Source organism: Sylvia atricapilla, chromosome 22, assembly GCF_009819655.1.
Source record: "Sylvia atricapilla isolate bSylAtr1 chromosome 22, bSylAtr1.pri, whole genome shotgun sequence".
Taxonomy (NCBI): Eukaryota; Metazoa; Chordata; class Aves; order Passeriformes; family Sylviidae; genus Sylvia; species Sylvia atricapilla.
In genome coordinates this window covers 6,251,959-6,265,363 of record NC_089161.1, presented here as the reverse complement: position 1 = coordinate 6,265,363, position 13,405 = coordinate 6,251,959, and the positions used below count along the sequence as shown (strand labels likewise).

At 51.9% G+C, this 13,405-nt stretch overlaps 1 protein-coding gene across 5 annotated transcripts in view; it reads right to left on the bottom strand.

The window, feature by feature from the left end:
• Positions 1-2,380: 2,380 nt before the first annotated feature.
• UBR4 (ubiquitin protein ligase E3 component n-recognin 4) overlaps positions 2,381-13,405 on the bottom strand; it is an 81,959-nt gene continuing 70,934 nt past the window's right edge. For all 5 annotated transcript variants that reach the window (XM_066334418.1, XM_066334419.1, XM_066334420.1 and 2 more), the window contains 8 exons: positions 13,234-13,347; positions 12,695-12,837; positions 11,837-11,962; positions 10,685-10,879; positions 8,705-8,929; positions 4,915-5,005; positions 3,962-4,124; positions 2,381-3,326 (listed from right to left, as the gene is read on the bottom strand). In XM_066334418.1, the coding sequence (XP_066190515.1) occupies positions 3,262-3,326; positions 3,962-4,124; positions 4,915-5,005; positions 8,705-8,929; positions 10,685-10,879; positions 11,837-11,962; positions 12,695-12,837; positions 13,234-13,347 (1,122 nt within the window). In that variant the 3' untranslated portion in view covers positions 2,381-3,261. The remainder of the gene's footprint in view (positions 3,327-3,961; positions 4,125-4,914; positions 5,006-8,704; positions 8,930-10,684; positions 10,880-11,836; positions 11,963-12,694; positions 12,838-13,233; positions 13,348-13,405) is intronic.

The window sequence follows — 13,405 nt, the reverse complement described above, 5'->3', positions numbered from 1 at the left end:
CGGGCTGCAGGTGGCCTCTCCCCAGAGCAGCTCCAAACCTGCCTCTGGTCACACTCGGGAGCTGATTTGGGAGCCCGGACTCGGTGGCTTTGTGCTGGTTTCTGTCACTCAGCTGCCTGGGTGTGAGCAGGTCAGGAAGGAGCCTGGGCCACCCCAAAGGCCAGCTGGAACCCTGCAGAGGAGTTACTGTGTGCACCCAGGGCCAGACGGTCATTCCTGCAGAGCCTGGGGTGACATTCCTGCAGGAGAAGGTGGGATTCCATCAGCTCTGGGGGACTGCAGCCCCAAGATGTCCCCACCACGGCCCTGCCGTGTCCTGAAAGGTGCCTCAAACACAAGTCCAGGGAGAAAAAAAAATCACTTTTCCTCCATTGGAAAAAGCCCAGGGAATGTTTTGTGGCACTGGAACGTCACAGCTCGCTGTGTTTGCGCTCAGCAGCTCCGGCCCGGGGTTTGTTTGGGAGCATTTCTGAGCAATTGCAGAGACACAAGAGGTGTGCAGAGAGGGGCAGGGCAGGTTCAGCCCCAGCCCGGCTCAGGGACACCCGGCTCTGTGCACCCCCACACCTGGAAAAGGGAATTTCAGGGGGAGGAGGCGGCAGGACAAGGAAACATCACGGAATTCCTGGGGAAGGTCGGGTTTCTGTGACACCTGCAGCAGATGGGGTCAGCAGGTCCCTGCTCTCCCCGGATTTAATTAATCCCCACGTTAATTAAATCCTGGAGCCCAACCCAGCGCAGAGATGTCAGAAACTCTGGGAGCTCCTGCTCAGAATCAGGTTAAAAACAATCCCACAGCTCAGCCAGGCTCTCCTGCATCACAAAGGACTTCTTTTCCCCAAATAATGTCTTTGGCAAATAAACTAAATTTTTTTTTTTTTTTAGGAGTGGTTGCCTCTGTTATTCAGCTTATGGTTCAGTTCATTATTTTGGGTAATTTCATCCATTTTAAGGCATTTCCCCTCAGTCTTCTCATTCCTAATTTAAGTAACAAACTCCCCAAAGTCCTTGCTGACTCTCCAGCCCCATTCCAGGGGATTTTGGAGCCTGGAGCTCTTCGCCTTTGTGCAGCACTGAGAACGTTGGAGCCTCTCTGGGTGGCCTGGACCAGCTGAAACTTTCCAAAACACTTTCCTTTTGTTCTTGCTCCTCTCCACATCTTCTGGGCTTGTTGTCACCTTTAGTCCCTCCCATCTGCTCCACGAAGCACCGTCAGGACGTTCCCATTTTCAGCTCTGGCTCGTCCACAGATCACTGGGCAGGGAGGCTCTGCTTGCACCACCTTTGTTTTCCAAAATACATCTCTGGGCAACCGCAGAGCCACCCAGGACAGCTCTGAGGAGCTTCTTGCAAGGCTGTTTGCAAGAACAGTGTCACTCCTCCCTCTGAGGTGCCACCTGCTCATTGTCATTAATGTTGAACAAGGAGTGACCACGTTCTGCTCCTGGGAGCTCCCAGGCTCTGGTGACCCACTGAGGGGCAGAAACAGGGATTTCCCTGCTGGGAACTTCACTGGCTCCTGCAGCGGCTGAATGTGTTTGTACAGAGCTGTGCCAGCACAAGTGCAGCAAACCAGGATTTGCACCCCGAGCTGTGCTGGAGCTCCCTGGCTGGGAAAGCTGCAGGCAAAGCCGGGCAGCAGGAGCTGAGCACAGCCAAGAGCAGTTTGGTTTTGTCAGGGAAGACACAGAGGGAAGGAAGGCAGCCTGGTGTTCCTGCCGGCCCCCAAACCTTCTGCACTCCGTGTTACACAAACGGCAAAGCCAAAACACGGAGGGGTCACTGCCCTGCACCGTGCTGAGAACCTCGAGAGGCTCAGGCACAAAGGCTCCTGCTGCTCCCAGCTCTGGGAGGGGTTTGGCAGTGCCCGGCAGTGCCCTGGGTAACTCCTGCACCCAGCCTGGAGCAGCCCAGCTGCCGTGGGGAGAGAGGACTGTTAGCCCTGACTCTGCCGGGCTTTCAGAGGTGTCTTTGCTCTCTGATGTGGTTCCAGGGCAGCAGAGGTGCAGGACGGCTGCTCCAAAGAGCCAAGGCCACACCAGCCCCTCCTGCACTTCACAGGCAGAGCCACCAACACACCCCCAGCCCCGAGGCCCTTGTGGGGCACCAACCCAAACCTCCCCGGGCATCTCCTGCCCAGGTCCCCTCCTCAGCAGCAGCTGCAGCTGCCAGGAGTGACATCAGCCCCCACTGATGGAGGTGAGAACAAAAACACTGCACCTTCACCCCTCTGCTAATTGCCAACCCCAGCGCGTGGCCAACACTCACAGCAGGCACCAAAGGGGCTGGGGAGTTACTCAGCCTCTCAAATTATTATTATTATTATTATTTCTGGGATGGGACCGTGCTAGGAAATTCAAGTTCAAACAGAGACCAGGCATCCAGGGAAAGCTTTATTAGATTCCAGCCTCACCAGGTGTCAGCAGAACTGTGCCAGGTGAGTTACCAGCATGCACAGGTGGGGAGCAGTGCTGGGCTCAGGGCAGGGCATGCAGGGCATGCAGGGCTGCAGGGGGCTGTGCAGGGCTCTGGCTGCAGCTGAGGGTTCTCAGAGAGGGGACAGGGATGAGAGCAGCCCCCAGAGAGGGGCCACCCACTGGAGGCACAGCGAGCTTTGGATCCAGCCTGGAGGGAGCCAGGCCAGGCCCTGGACACTCCATGGAGGGGCCATGGAGCTGCTGCCTGCACAGGGAAGGGAGGGAAGGAAGGGGGAAAGGCTGTCCTGGCAGAGCCCCTGAGGCTCCAGCCCCACACAGACCCTGAGGAACAGGGAGTGCCTGGCTGCTCCTCCTGGGAGCTTCCTGGGGCTCCTTGTGCAGGCCCAGGGCTGGACAGAGAACGTGAGGAACACCTCGGGCATGGAGGCTCCTGCCTGCTTCAAGCACTAGTCGAGCCCAGCTTACCCATTTGTTCGGTTTATTTAACTTCAAAGAGGTGCACACTAAAGCATTAAGATTTACTGGTTTGGATTCCTCTCTGTACAAGTTCTTTCAAACAGCTTGAATGCACAAGGCTTTACAGATAGAAGCGCTGAAACACAAGATAAAATCTAAATTCCAAATCACTCCATGAAGAAAAATTGTAGAAAATTAAAAAAAAAAAAAAGAAAAAAAATAAAAGGGAAATAAAACAAAACAAAAATAAATTCCAACAAAATTCTGCAGCACTCCTCGGGGAAGGGACAGACTGCACGAGGAGGGACACAGAGGGGTGGAAGGCAAGCGATGGAGGCTCTGCCCAAAGCTGCTCCGTGCTGGCGGCTCAGGGGATGGAGTTCAGGAGATCCTTGAGGAAGCTGTCGGGATCATTGATTTCTGACAAGAGTCCTTGGAACAGAAGAAGACAAGAGAGAACAATCAGCCCCACCAGGCTGTTCGTCCTGCCCCAGGAGGGATTTGTGCTGGGCCATGTGTGAGCTGCTGACAGCTGCAGGGTTATTTTGGGGCTGGACACGAGGAGGGTAAACCCTGCTGGATGCATGTGCAGGAGGGACTGAAATGTGAATTTAATGAAACACTAAATCCACATGGAACTGCTCTTGGGTAGCTCCAGGGTCCCAGCTCTGCTCCCTGTGCTGGGCAGTGAGAGATTGGCCTGGGGTACAGATTTTGGGAGAACAACGAGCAGCTTCAGCTTCCCTGCAGGATTTCAGCATCTCCTGACTCCTGGAGGCACCAAAATCCTTGGGGAGCAACTCTGGCTGCACCCAGCTGCTGCATGGTCACATCTGTTCACCAGCCTTCAGACCCCCCAAAGCACCTTCCAGCTGTGCTACAGCTGTTTAGGGGGGAGGTTTTCCTGCCTGGGGCTGTTCAGGTGTGTGTCCCAGCAGTGCTGGGACAGCTCAGGCTGTGGCTGGGCAGTGCTGATCCCTCCTCTCCCTGTCCCAGGGTCAGGAATGCTGCTGTCTCCAGTCACGAGCTGCACAAGGCAGCCTATAAAAGGGCAAGCAAACACTCACCAGCCACATCCAAAAACTCGGAAAACGTTTCCACTGGCATGAATTCCTCCTGGAAGGTTTTCAGGGCCTTGTCTGCAGCCTCGTGGATTGGCATGTCGTTGTGTCGGATGAACTCAGCCAGAGAGAAGGACCAGCCTCCCTCCGTGTTACTGGTAGGCACCTTCTGGCAGGGGATGAAGACACCAAATCAGGCCAGAAAGAATTATTTCATTAAAAAACAAAAGTTACTGCAAGCCCTGGTGCCTTCTCCCATTGCTCCTGGATTTCCATCCCTGCCTCTTGCAAACAACCAAGAGAGAAAACAATTCCCCAACTGCAACTTCATGATCTTTTTTTACAGAATGAAACAAGGTCCCAGGCATTTTCTCACCCTGAGTACTGAATCCTCTTTGGAAGCTGGAGGTTTCTTTCTGCCCCCGTCTCCTTCCTCACCCAACCACTTCCCTGGCCTGCAATGCCCTTCCTTCCATGAACAATGAACAGGAGAAAGAAGCAAATACACAAGAAAGGAGTGCTGCCAACTGGAAAAGTCTCTCAATTCTTCAGCTACTGAACTGCAAGGGGCACAATGAGCACAGGCAGCTTCTTGTGGCCTGTTTTTACAAGGTGCAGAACAAAAAAGAAGGAAAAAATCCTTCCCTGTGAGGGTGGGAGGCCCTGGCACAGGGTGCCCACAGAAGCTGTGGCTGCCCCTGGATCCCTGGCAGTGTCCAAGGCCAGGCTGGATGGGGCTGGGAGCAGCCTGGGACAGTGGAAGGTGTCCCTGCCCCTGGCACTGGATGAGCTTTAAGGCCCCTTCCCACCCAACCCATCCTGAGATTCTGTGAAGTTTTGTTTCCAAAGATTTTGGAGAAAGGGCTTTCAAATTTTAATTTCTCTTTCAAACCCCTGTAATTGCTGGGGTAAGAAAGCTGAAGTGGAGCTCTGCAGAGGGGCTGTAGTGCTCTCCTTACCTTGAACATGTTGTAAATGAGATCTACGAGTGCCCAGAAGAGCAGGCCCGAGCGGTACGTGGCGTATTCCTTCACTGCCTTGTCTGCCAGTCTGCAGGAGGAAACCAGCCTGGGATTAACTCCACTGGGAGCTTGGATAACCCACCTGATGAAGCAGCATGGAAGCTGGAACAGCCAGAGCCCATCAGTGACACGCAGGGAATGGGCTCTGGGTGTCCTCTGAGATTCTGGTGCAGCAGCTCCTGAGGCTGGGCAGCCCCTGTGCTGTGTGACAGAGCAGCTCTGCACTAAAACACTCTTCCACAGGAAGGAAACCAGCACAGAGGGAACTGGAGGGCAAAGACTACACAGGAAGTCAATGGCAGAGCGGGAAAAAACAATGTCCAGCCCTTGTTTGTGTGTTCAGTGCTGGGAGAACAGCAGATGCCTGAAGGAATGACCAAATCCAGGTCTCACACACGGGGGGTAGCAGTGACACAACAGCTTTGTGCTCCTAACTCATAAAAGCATTTCTGCAAGATTCTGAGGGAAATCTCCTTGTCCTTGAAGAAATTGAGGAATTTCTATTTAATATCTCCTTGGTTATTCTCCTGCCAGGAAAGGACTTCTCCTGGAAATCCAGCATCTGGGTTTGGAGCAGCAGGAATGCCCTAAAAGGTGCCGAAGTGTGCTGGGATAGCAGCTCCCAAAGTCTGCAGGATTAATCACAAACAGGTTCTGGCAAGGCAGAACCTCCTGCCAGCAGCTCTCATGGGTTTGGAATTCTCGTGCCTGTGCTCCTCAGGTACATCTGCCCCATCACATGCTGCTTCCTGCTCAACACTTCAGAGCTTTGGAAAAACAAAAAATCCCTTTTTTTAGGCACCCAGGACCAGCTCAGCTGCTGCTGCTGCAAATCAGCAACACAACAGGGGGTCCAGCTGCAACCTGCCCCAGACTGGGACCTTTGGGGGAAAAATGAACATTTTGCTGCTCTTATTAAAAGGCTCCATTTGTGTGTGTGCCTTTAAAACAGACATCTTAGTAGGTGGCAGCCTGCTCGGGCAGCTCAGCTTAATTATTGAAAGGAAAACCAATTAGTAAAGGTGACTAAATTTCCACGGGATGAAGAGCAACTTAGAGCAAGGCTAATTCCAGCCTCCCCAATACTGCAAGACAGACTTTTCTCTTCATGTGAATGGGTTTGATCTCATTGGAGTCTGCTCCTTTAATTGAAAACCAAAAGGCCCTTGTGGGTTAGGGCTGTAGTTACCTCCTGGAGCAGCTGCTGGGTTTCATTCCTGCAGCTGGACAGGGACTGCCAGCACAAAGCCAGACACTGGGGAAGCCTCACTTCCCTCAGGAGTGTTTTACAAAGGTCACAGTGAAGAGCAAAGGGAAAAAAAAAAACCAAAAGGGTCTTTTCCTCCCAAATTCCAGATGAAAGCTATGCTGAAAAACATCTACAGATCTTTTAGCCAGAATTTGTGGTTCAGTAACAATGAACACTCGATTCGGTTCTTTGGAATCTGTAAATTGTATTTACAAAAACAGAACAAACCCAGAACTTGGATCCATTCTGCTAATTTAATCTTTGGGTTTAAATTGGAGAAGTTTCCAAACCAAGGGAAGTGCTGAGCATCTCCCCCTGGTACCTGTGGTACCATCACTCCTGACAGAGCCAGAAACCCTTTTTGGCTCAATTCTCCCCAAATCTGTGTGACTGGTCCAGCTGAGGAGCTGGATGGGCACCTCCCAGGGGACAGGGAAGGTGTGGGATTTGCTGCCTTGGAATGACGGAATGCAGAGCATTCCTGCACCTTCCCGAGATTTACAGGGATTCAGATCATGAGCAGATCCTCAGCTTTTTGGAGATGTCCTGGGGGTTCCTGCAGTGTCTCCTGTCCCTTTCTGGGATGCACAGGTAGAAGTGAGCCCTTGAGTGTCCCCAGCCTTCACCCTGGTTCTGGGCATGGAGCTGCTTCCATCCTGAACGTGGAATGCCAATTTTAATCCTTTGCATGCAGACATTACCCTGGTGTCACAGCCAGTGGCTTCCTCTCTGCCTCAGCCTACAAATTCAAGATATTGGCACTTATCTGCAGAGCCTTTCACCATCCATCGCCCTCTTCCTGCTTTTCCACCAGAATAAATAAGCACAGAACTGTGCTTTCTGATTGGAAATCAGAGCTGCCATATTGCTATTTCTGAGAGGCTTTATCAGAAGGAGGCTTTGTGCTCTCTTAGTCTGCAGAGATTAAAGAAAGCCCTTGAATAAACCTTGACATAATTCCTGAGCACTATTTCTGAGTGTGTTCCTCTGAAATTCCAGGCATTGGATGCTTCAGCTGGAAGTTCCTGGCTCTGCCTCTTCCAATATGCTTTTATTACAGCGCTGCTTGGGGAAGGAACAGAACATTTAGGGAGGGTTTAAAAAGCAGCAAACCCACCCTGGGCTCAGCTCTGCCAGCCCAGGGAAGAGCTGCACCCTCCTGAGCCTCCAGGACATCTCCTGGATCTGTCAGACCCCCAGGATTCAGACAGGCTGCTGGAAACAGGGAACAGGAGCCAGGGGAGCTTGAGAGCAGCACTGAGATCAATAGAGGAGCCCCTTTCAGAGCTCTCTCCCTTTTCCAAGAGCACTGGTTCATGCTGGGTTTGTGCAACTACAATGTAATGACTTTATCAAACACCTAATTAATGTCATCAGCGTAAGAATGCCCTTTAAGGCGACTTAGAATAATAATGAATTGATTCCTAATTATGACAGCTATTTCAAATCATCCTTTCAGAAACTGGAATTCCTTTTCCCTCTCTGGAAATATTGTGCCTTTGTCAGGCAGGCACAGCCACTTATTCTTGTGCTTTAAGTGCCTGACAGCTGCTATTGATTTTTTTCTTTTTAAAAAGCAATGGCATTTGACTTCTATTTCTATTTTTCTATTTGAGGGAGGATGGAGCACTGATCAAAAGGGCCCAGAACGAGCTTCTTTAGGGAGGCAAACAGGGAGTGAGGCACAGCTCAGAGACAGCTCATGGCTGGAGCCACTGCAGTGCTGAGATGGGGGAGGAAAAAGGAAAAGCTTCCATTGATCAGCTCACTGATCCACTGCAAGGAACATCCAGAATGAAATGCTCCTGCTCACACCAGCCCTGGGGTGCAGCTGCAGCCACTCGGGGCCAGGCTGGATGGGGATTGGAGCAACCTGGGCTGTGGGGATGTCCCTGGGCTCTGGGGATGTCCCTGGGCTCTGGGGGTGTCCCTGGGCTCTGGGGGTGTCCCTGGGCTCTGGGGATGTCCCTGGGCTCTGGGGAGTGTCCCTGCCCATGGCAGGGGATGGCACTGTGGGGGCTTCAGGGTCTCTCCCAACCAACTCAACCCAGGCCAGGCTGGGATTCTGCAGCTCTGCAACACTGAGAGGAGAGGTTACTCAGAGGGGTTAACACCTGGTGTAAACTACACACACTCCCCATAGCTGCGAGTGGCTCTGTGACAGTGACACGAGTGGCTCTGTGACAGTGACACGAGTGGCTCTGTGACAGTGACATGAATGGCTCTGTGACAGTGACACGAGCAGGTGTGACAGTGACACGAGTGGCTCTGTGACAGTGACATGAGTGGCTCTGTGACACTGACACGAGTGGCTCTGTGACAGTGACATGAGCGGGTGTGACAGTGACACGAGTGGCTCTGTGACAGTGACACGAGCGGGTGTGACAGTGACACGAGTGGCTCTGTGATGATGACACAATGGCTCTGTGACACGAGTGGGTGCCACTCTGTGATGGTGACACAAGCTCTGTGACTGACCTGCTGGCCCCTCCTGGGGACACCACACGCGCGTGGGAGGTGACGAGGAGTCGCCGCAGGATGTCCCCACGGATGGCCCTCCACCTCTCCGGGGGACAGATGTGCAGGGCCAGCACGGTGTAGTAGTGGGGCCCGTCCACCTCGAAGGCGCTCTCCACCCACTTCTCCCGGGGCTGCTCCAGGAAGCTCTGCAGGTTCTTCTCCTCCCGAGAGGTCGCCCGGGTCCTGCAACGCAAGGAAAGCCTCAGAGGCTGCTCTGGCTCCAGCGGGCTCCAACTCTGCTACTGCCCAGGCACCCTGCACAGGGAACCAGCTGGGCACCACCAGCACACCTCAGACTCAGCCCTGGTTGAGGATTTGCTCCCTGTGGGCACCACCAGCTTTTCCCAAATTCACCCCCTGGTTGAGGATTTGCTCCCAGCGAAGCAAACACATTTCCCTTGCAGTTGTGGGGGGCACCAGAGGTTTGCCAGGCAGTTGCCATTGCCCTAGTGGAAGACGACATCTCTGTAGAGGTATTTTTCCCTTTCTTTGGGAAAAAGATGGAGCCAGGCCAGGCACTGGAGTGGTGCCATCTCCCATGGGACACCACACAGCCACTGCAGCTCCTGCAGCCACACCTGGATCCATTTATACAATTCCTCTACTGCAAAAGCAACCCCTGGGAAGATACAGGCCCAATTCAACCCCAAAAGACACTGCACTTTACTGCAAGCTTATATAAATATTTTATCATTTTCCTCCTTTCCCTCAGAGCTCCAGTGTCCCAAGAGTCCTGACACCCCAGAACTGACAGTGCAAACCATGTTACAGGAGACTTTGGGAAGCTGCATCACACTTCACCACCTCTGTGGCTCTACTGCACCAGGCAGAGGCTGCTAGCCAGGTCAGACCCTTGACATTGAAGTGAGATAAACTCTCCCTATCAGGCATCAAGCAGCATCCCAGCACATGAAGCTGTCAGGGTTGTGTGACCTTTTCATCTGCTGAAAGATGCAGCTGGGAGCCAAGTAGTAGCTCTTTATTTTCTCCATTTAATATTAAAAATTCTGTCTGGGAAGTACAGAAGGCCTTTTTTCCACATCTGCCCAGCGGGTTCTGGGCTCTGTGGTGCCAACAGCAGCCTAACAAGATGAAACAAATAGTTCCATTTATTTGTCTCCCAAAGGACTGGGAAAACAATAGCACAGGGATCTGGAGATAGATATTAAAAACAAAAGACAAATTGTATTACAGCCAAAACCTTGATTAGTTCCAGGCGGGAAAGTGAGAGGGATTTTACTGCACTGCATTTGGAGTGACCTTGCTGTGTATTTTAATATTTATACTCTCATCTAATTAGTATTACTTACTAATATCTAACTCCTCAAACAGAGGATATCCATGGGCATCCCATTTTTGCAGGATCAGAACCAGCTCATGTATTCCAAAGCATCTGGGTGCCAATGGATGTGGCCACATAGCCTCAGTGCAGTGCCAAAGCACTGCTGTTTATTGGTAAAAAATAACAATAGTCACCCCAAAAAATAATTCAAAATATCAGGAAAATCTGATGAACTTGAACCCTCCTCCAGGGATGTCAAATCTGGAAATAAAACTGTGTTACTTGAACACTGAATAAAAAGATATCAGGGTTAAGTTTCCAACTAACAATTACTTCATCACAGTGTCTCTTCTGCTTGCTCAGGAGAAAATTAAGCTGGCAGAATTTCTTTAATGTAATAACCCTGTTGCTCACCCCAGAGGTAATAATTACATCTAGAATGGAAAGAGAAGCTAATTCCCAATTGCTTTTACTCAATAGGTTCCCTGTTATCCTGCATGTCCAGGCTTCACTCCCAACAATGTAAATCCTTAACAACCTCCTTAGGATGTGCAACCCCCGCTCCTCCTAAAACTCGGTGTGATTTCCCATCTGTGCTGCCCGGTGCAGAGAGCAAGGGCCAGGGCTGGGGGAGGGCAGGGAGGGGTGGCACTGACGTGTTGAGCACATAGAGCACGGTGTGGATGATGTAGGGGATGAGGTGGATGTTGCTCTCGCGGCCGCCGCCCCCGGTGTCGATGCTGAACGATTGCTCCATGGCGAAGCGCAGGAACAGCAGCTTGATGTCGTGCACGTTGAGCTGGTACGTGGGTTCCCTCTGCCCCGTGCACTCCTGGAGGTAAGTGTTGTGTCTGCAAAACAGCAGGGAACCTTCCCAGAGCTCCTCCTGCCATAGCACGGCCCAGGATGCCAGCAGAGATGGCACAGGAAAGCTTTAAAGCAGGAACAGCCGACACAGAGGCAGCCTGCCCCTGCTACCTTGGATTAACCTCCCCAAAGGGAGCCTTTCAGCTCACTCTGGCAAATCCAATTCCATCTGCAGATATCTGTCCACTCATCAATACTGTTTTCCCATGCCCAGGACCTGGGACACAGCTCCCTGGCTGAAATGCTTCCAGGATGTTACCACTCTTGATTGCACAGAATCCCAGAATGGTTTGGGTTGGGAGGGATATTAAAGATTATCCAGTCCCACTCCCTGCCATGGGCAGGAGCACCTTCCACCACCTCAGGCTGCTCCAAGCCCCATCCAACCTGGCACTGGACACTTCCAGGGATGGGGCACCCATAACTTCCCCGGGCATCTTGTGCCAGTGCATACTCCTTCACAGGGAAGACTTTCTTCCCAGTATCTGATCTACACCTACCCTTTGTCAGGTTCAAAATTTCTAATGTGATATTACAAACCCAGCACAAGGTGAATCCTGACAACAGCATCTCCATCTGCTCCAGACAGTAGCTCAACTGCTATCTCAGTACCATCCAAGACAAGTCTGGAAATCTACACCAGGGAATGCACTGGCATCAGAAGGTTTCTTTTGTGCAGAAGGGGCTCACTGGGCCACAAATGAATCAACACTGCACCTTCAGCAGTGACTGGGGGCTAAGGAGGCTCTGAAATTATTTAAATGAGGCCAAGGAGCAAACAGACACCTGCACTTTTTTAGGAGATTCACTTTTGATGGCAGAACCTGAAATGGCTCAGTTTTACCAAGATTCAGCTGCACCACCCCTGATCCCAAGATTTCAGGAGCGTGTGTTGCAAGGACCTGACTCACCCAGGTGGGGAAGAACCTGTCTGTACTCACCGTGCCAAGCACGTGGCAAAAGCAGACTCTGGCACGTGGGGCCCCCACACTGGCAGGAGCCCATTGCACTTGGTGTTGGCATTTTGCAGGGCTGCACTCTCCCACTCCTCACGGCCCCGAGCCAGTCTGCACAGAGAAAGAGAGCACACCAGGCAATCAGGAGGATGGATGCAAGCTTTTGTCTGAGGAAACATCCCAAAAATGACAATTCAACAGCTTCTCTCAATGCTGGAGTTGGCAGAGTCCAGCAGTGTTAAAGCAGACCTGATACAATCTGAGGCCAGCGTGTAATGAGCCTCAGCAATGTGTATCAGGTTCTGAGGCTGTCCAGCACCTCTCAGAAGGGCTTAGAATAATTGTGAGAGCCGATCAGATGTGCTTTGAAAATCAAAAGGTTTTAAATGAGAAAATAACAAATGACACAAAAACCAAACAAGCCACGCTCAGGTGCAGGAAAGCCCTTACACCTGGCTAAGGTACCCCAAAAAGCCCTGAGCACTTCTGTGCTCCTTCTTAAGTACTTAATGTTTTAGGAGGGTTATTTGGCTTGCTGGCCATTAGAAACAGCCACAGGTTTTGAGAAACATCCCAAAGAGGCAACCAGTGCCCCTGTGCTGGCACGGGGTCAACCACAGTGAAGGAAACACAGAAGTTTCTGGTGCTTTTCCTTAAAAGTCCGAGGTGAAACTGAAACCCCTTTTCCTTATTTGGAAACATTTGCTTGGGTGTGGAAAGGCACTGCAACATCCACGCTGACAGAGGCTGCAAAGTGATCAACCCAGCCCAGCCATCCGAGTGCCAGGGTGAGTGCCCTGATGCCAACCCCCCCTGGCAAGGCCTGGCAGTGGGCAGACATACCTGACAGCTGCCAGGTGGCAGTCGTAGTGCACGATGTTGAAGTGAGACACTGTGCTGTAGCCCTGCTGCTTGCGGGGCTTGTTCTCAAACTCCTCGAGCGCCACGCGCTTGGTGAAGGTGTAAATCCCCAGCACCTTGGTGGGCTGCAAGGACACACAGCTGGCTTAGCAACCACTCTGCTCTGCAACAGGGCACATTTCCTGCTCCTGCCACACCACACTGAACTGAACCTCTCCCAGTCCCAACCTCAAACTTAAACTGATCCTGTGTTTTTCCAGCTTTCACTGAAAACACACTTCCACTTCCCAGCCACCTTGGAACTACTGATCCCAAGAACCAAGCCCAAGACTTCCCGATCTTCCACTGCCAGCACTTGTGCAACCAGCTACTGGCAAGTCCGGTTAGGAGCTGAGAGGGCTCTGAAAATGTGCCTCCCTTCACCTGGAACTTGAATCTCCCACCACTATTACCTGGAACTCTTAGCTCCCACTGTCTGGAACTTCTAGCTCTCACTACCCAGAACTTTTAGCTCCCATTACCTGGAACTTGTATCCTTCCCGGCAGATGCAGCATGTCAGTCCTGGTTCCTCTATCAGCTCCTCCATCTGTTTAAGCAGCGCAGTCTTGGTCACCACCTGGCCCTTCTCATTTGTCTGCAAGAGAGAAAAGCTCCAGCAGGTTAAAAAGAATGACAAACCACACCATGCCCAC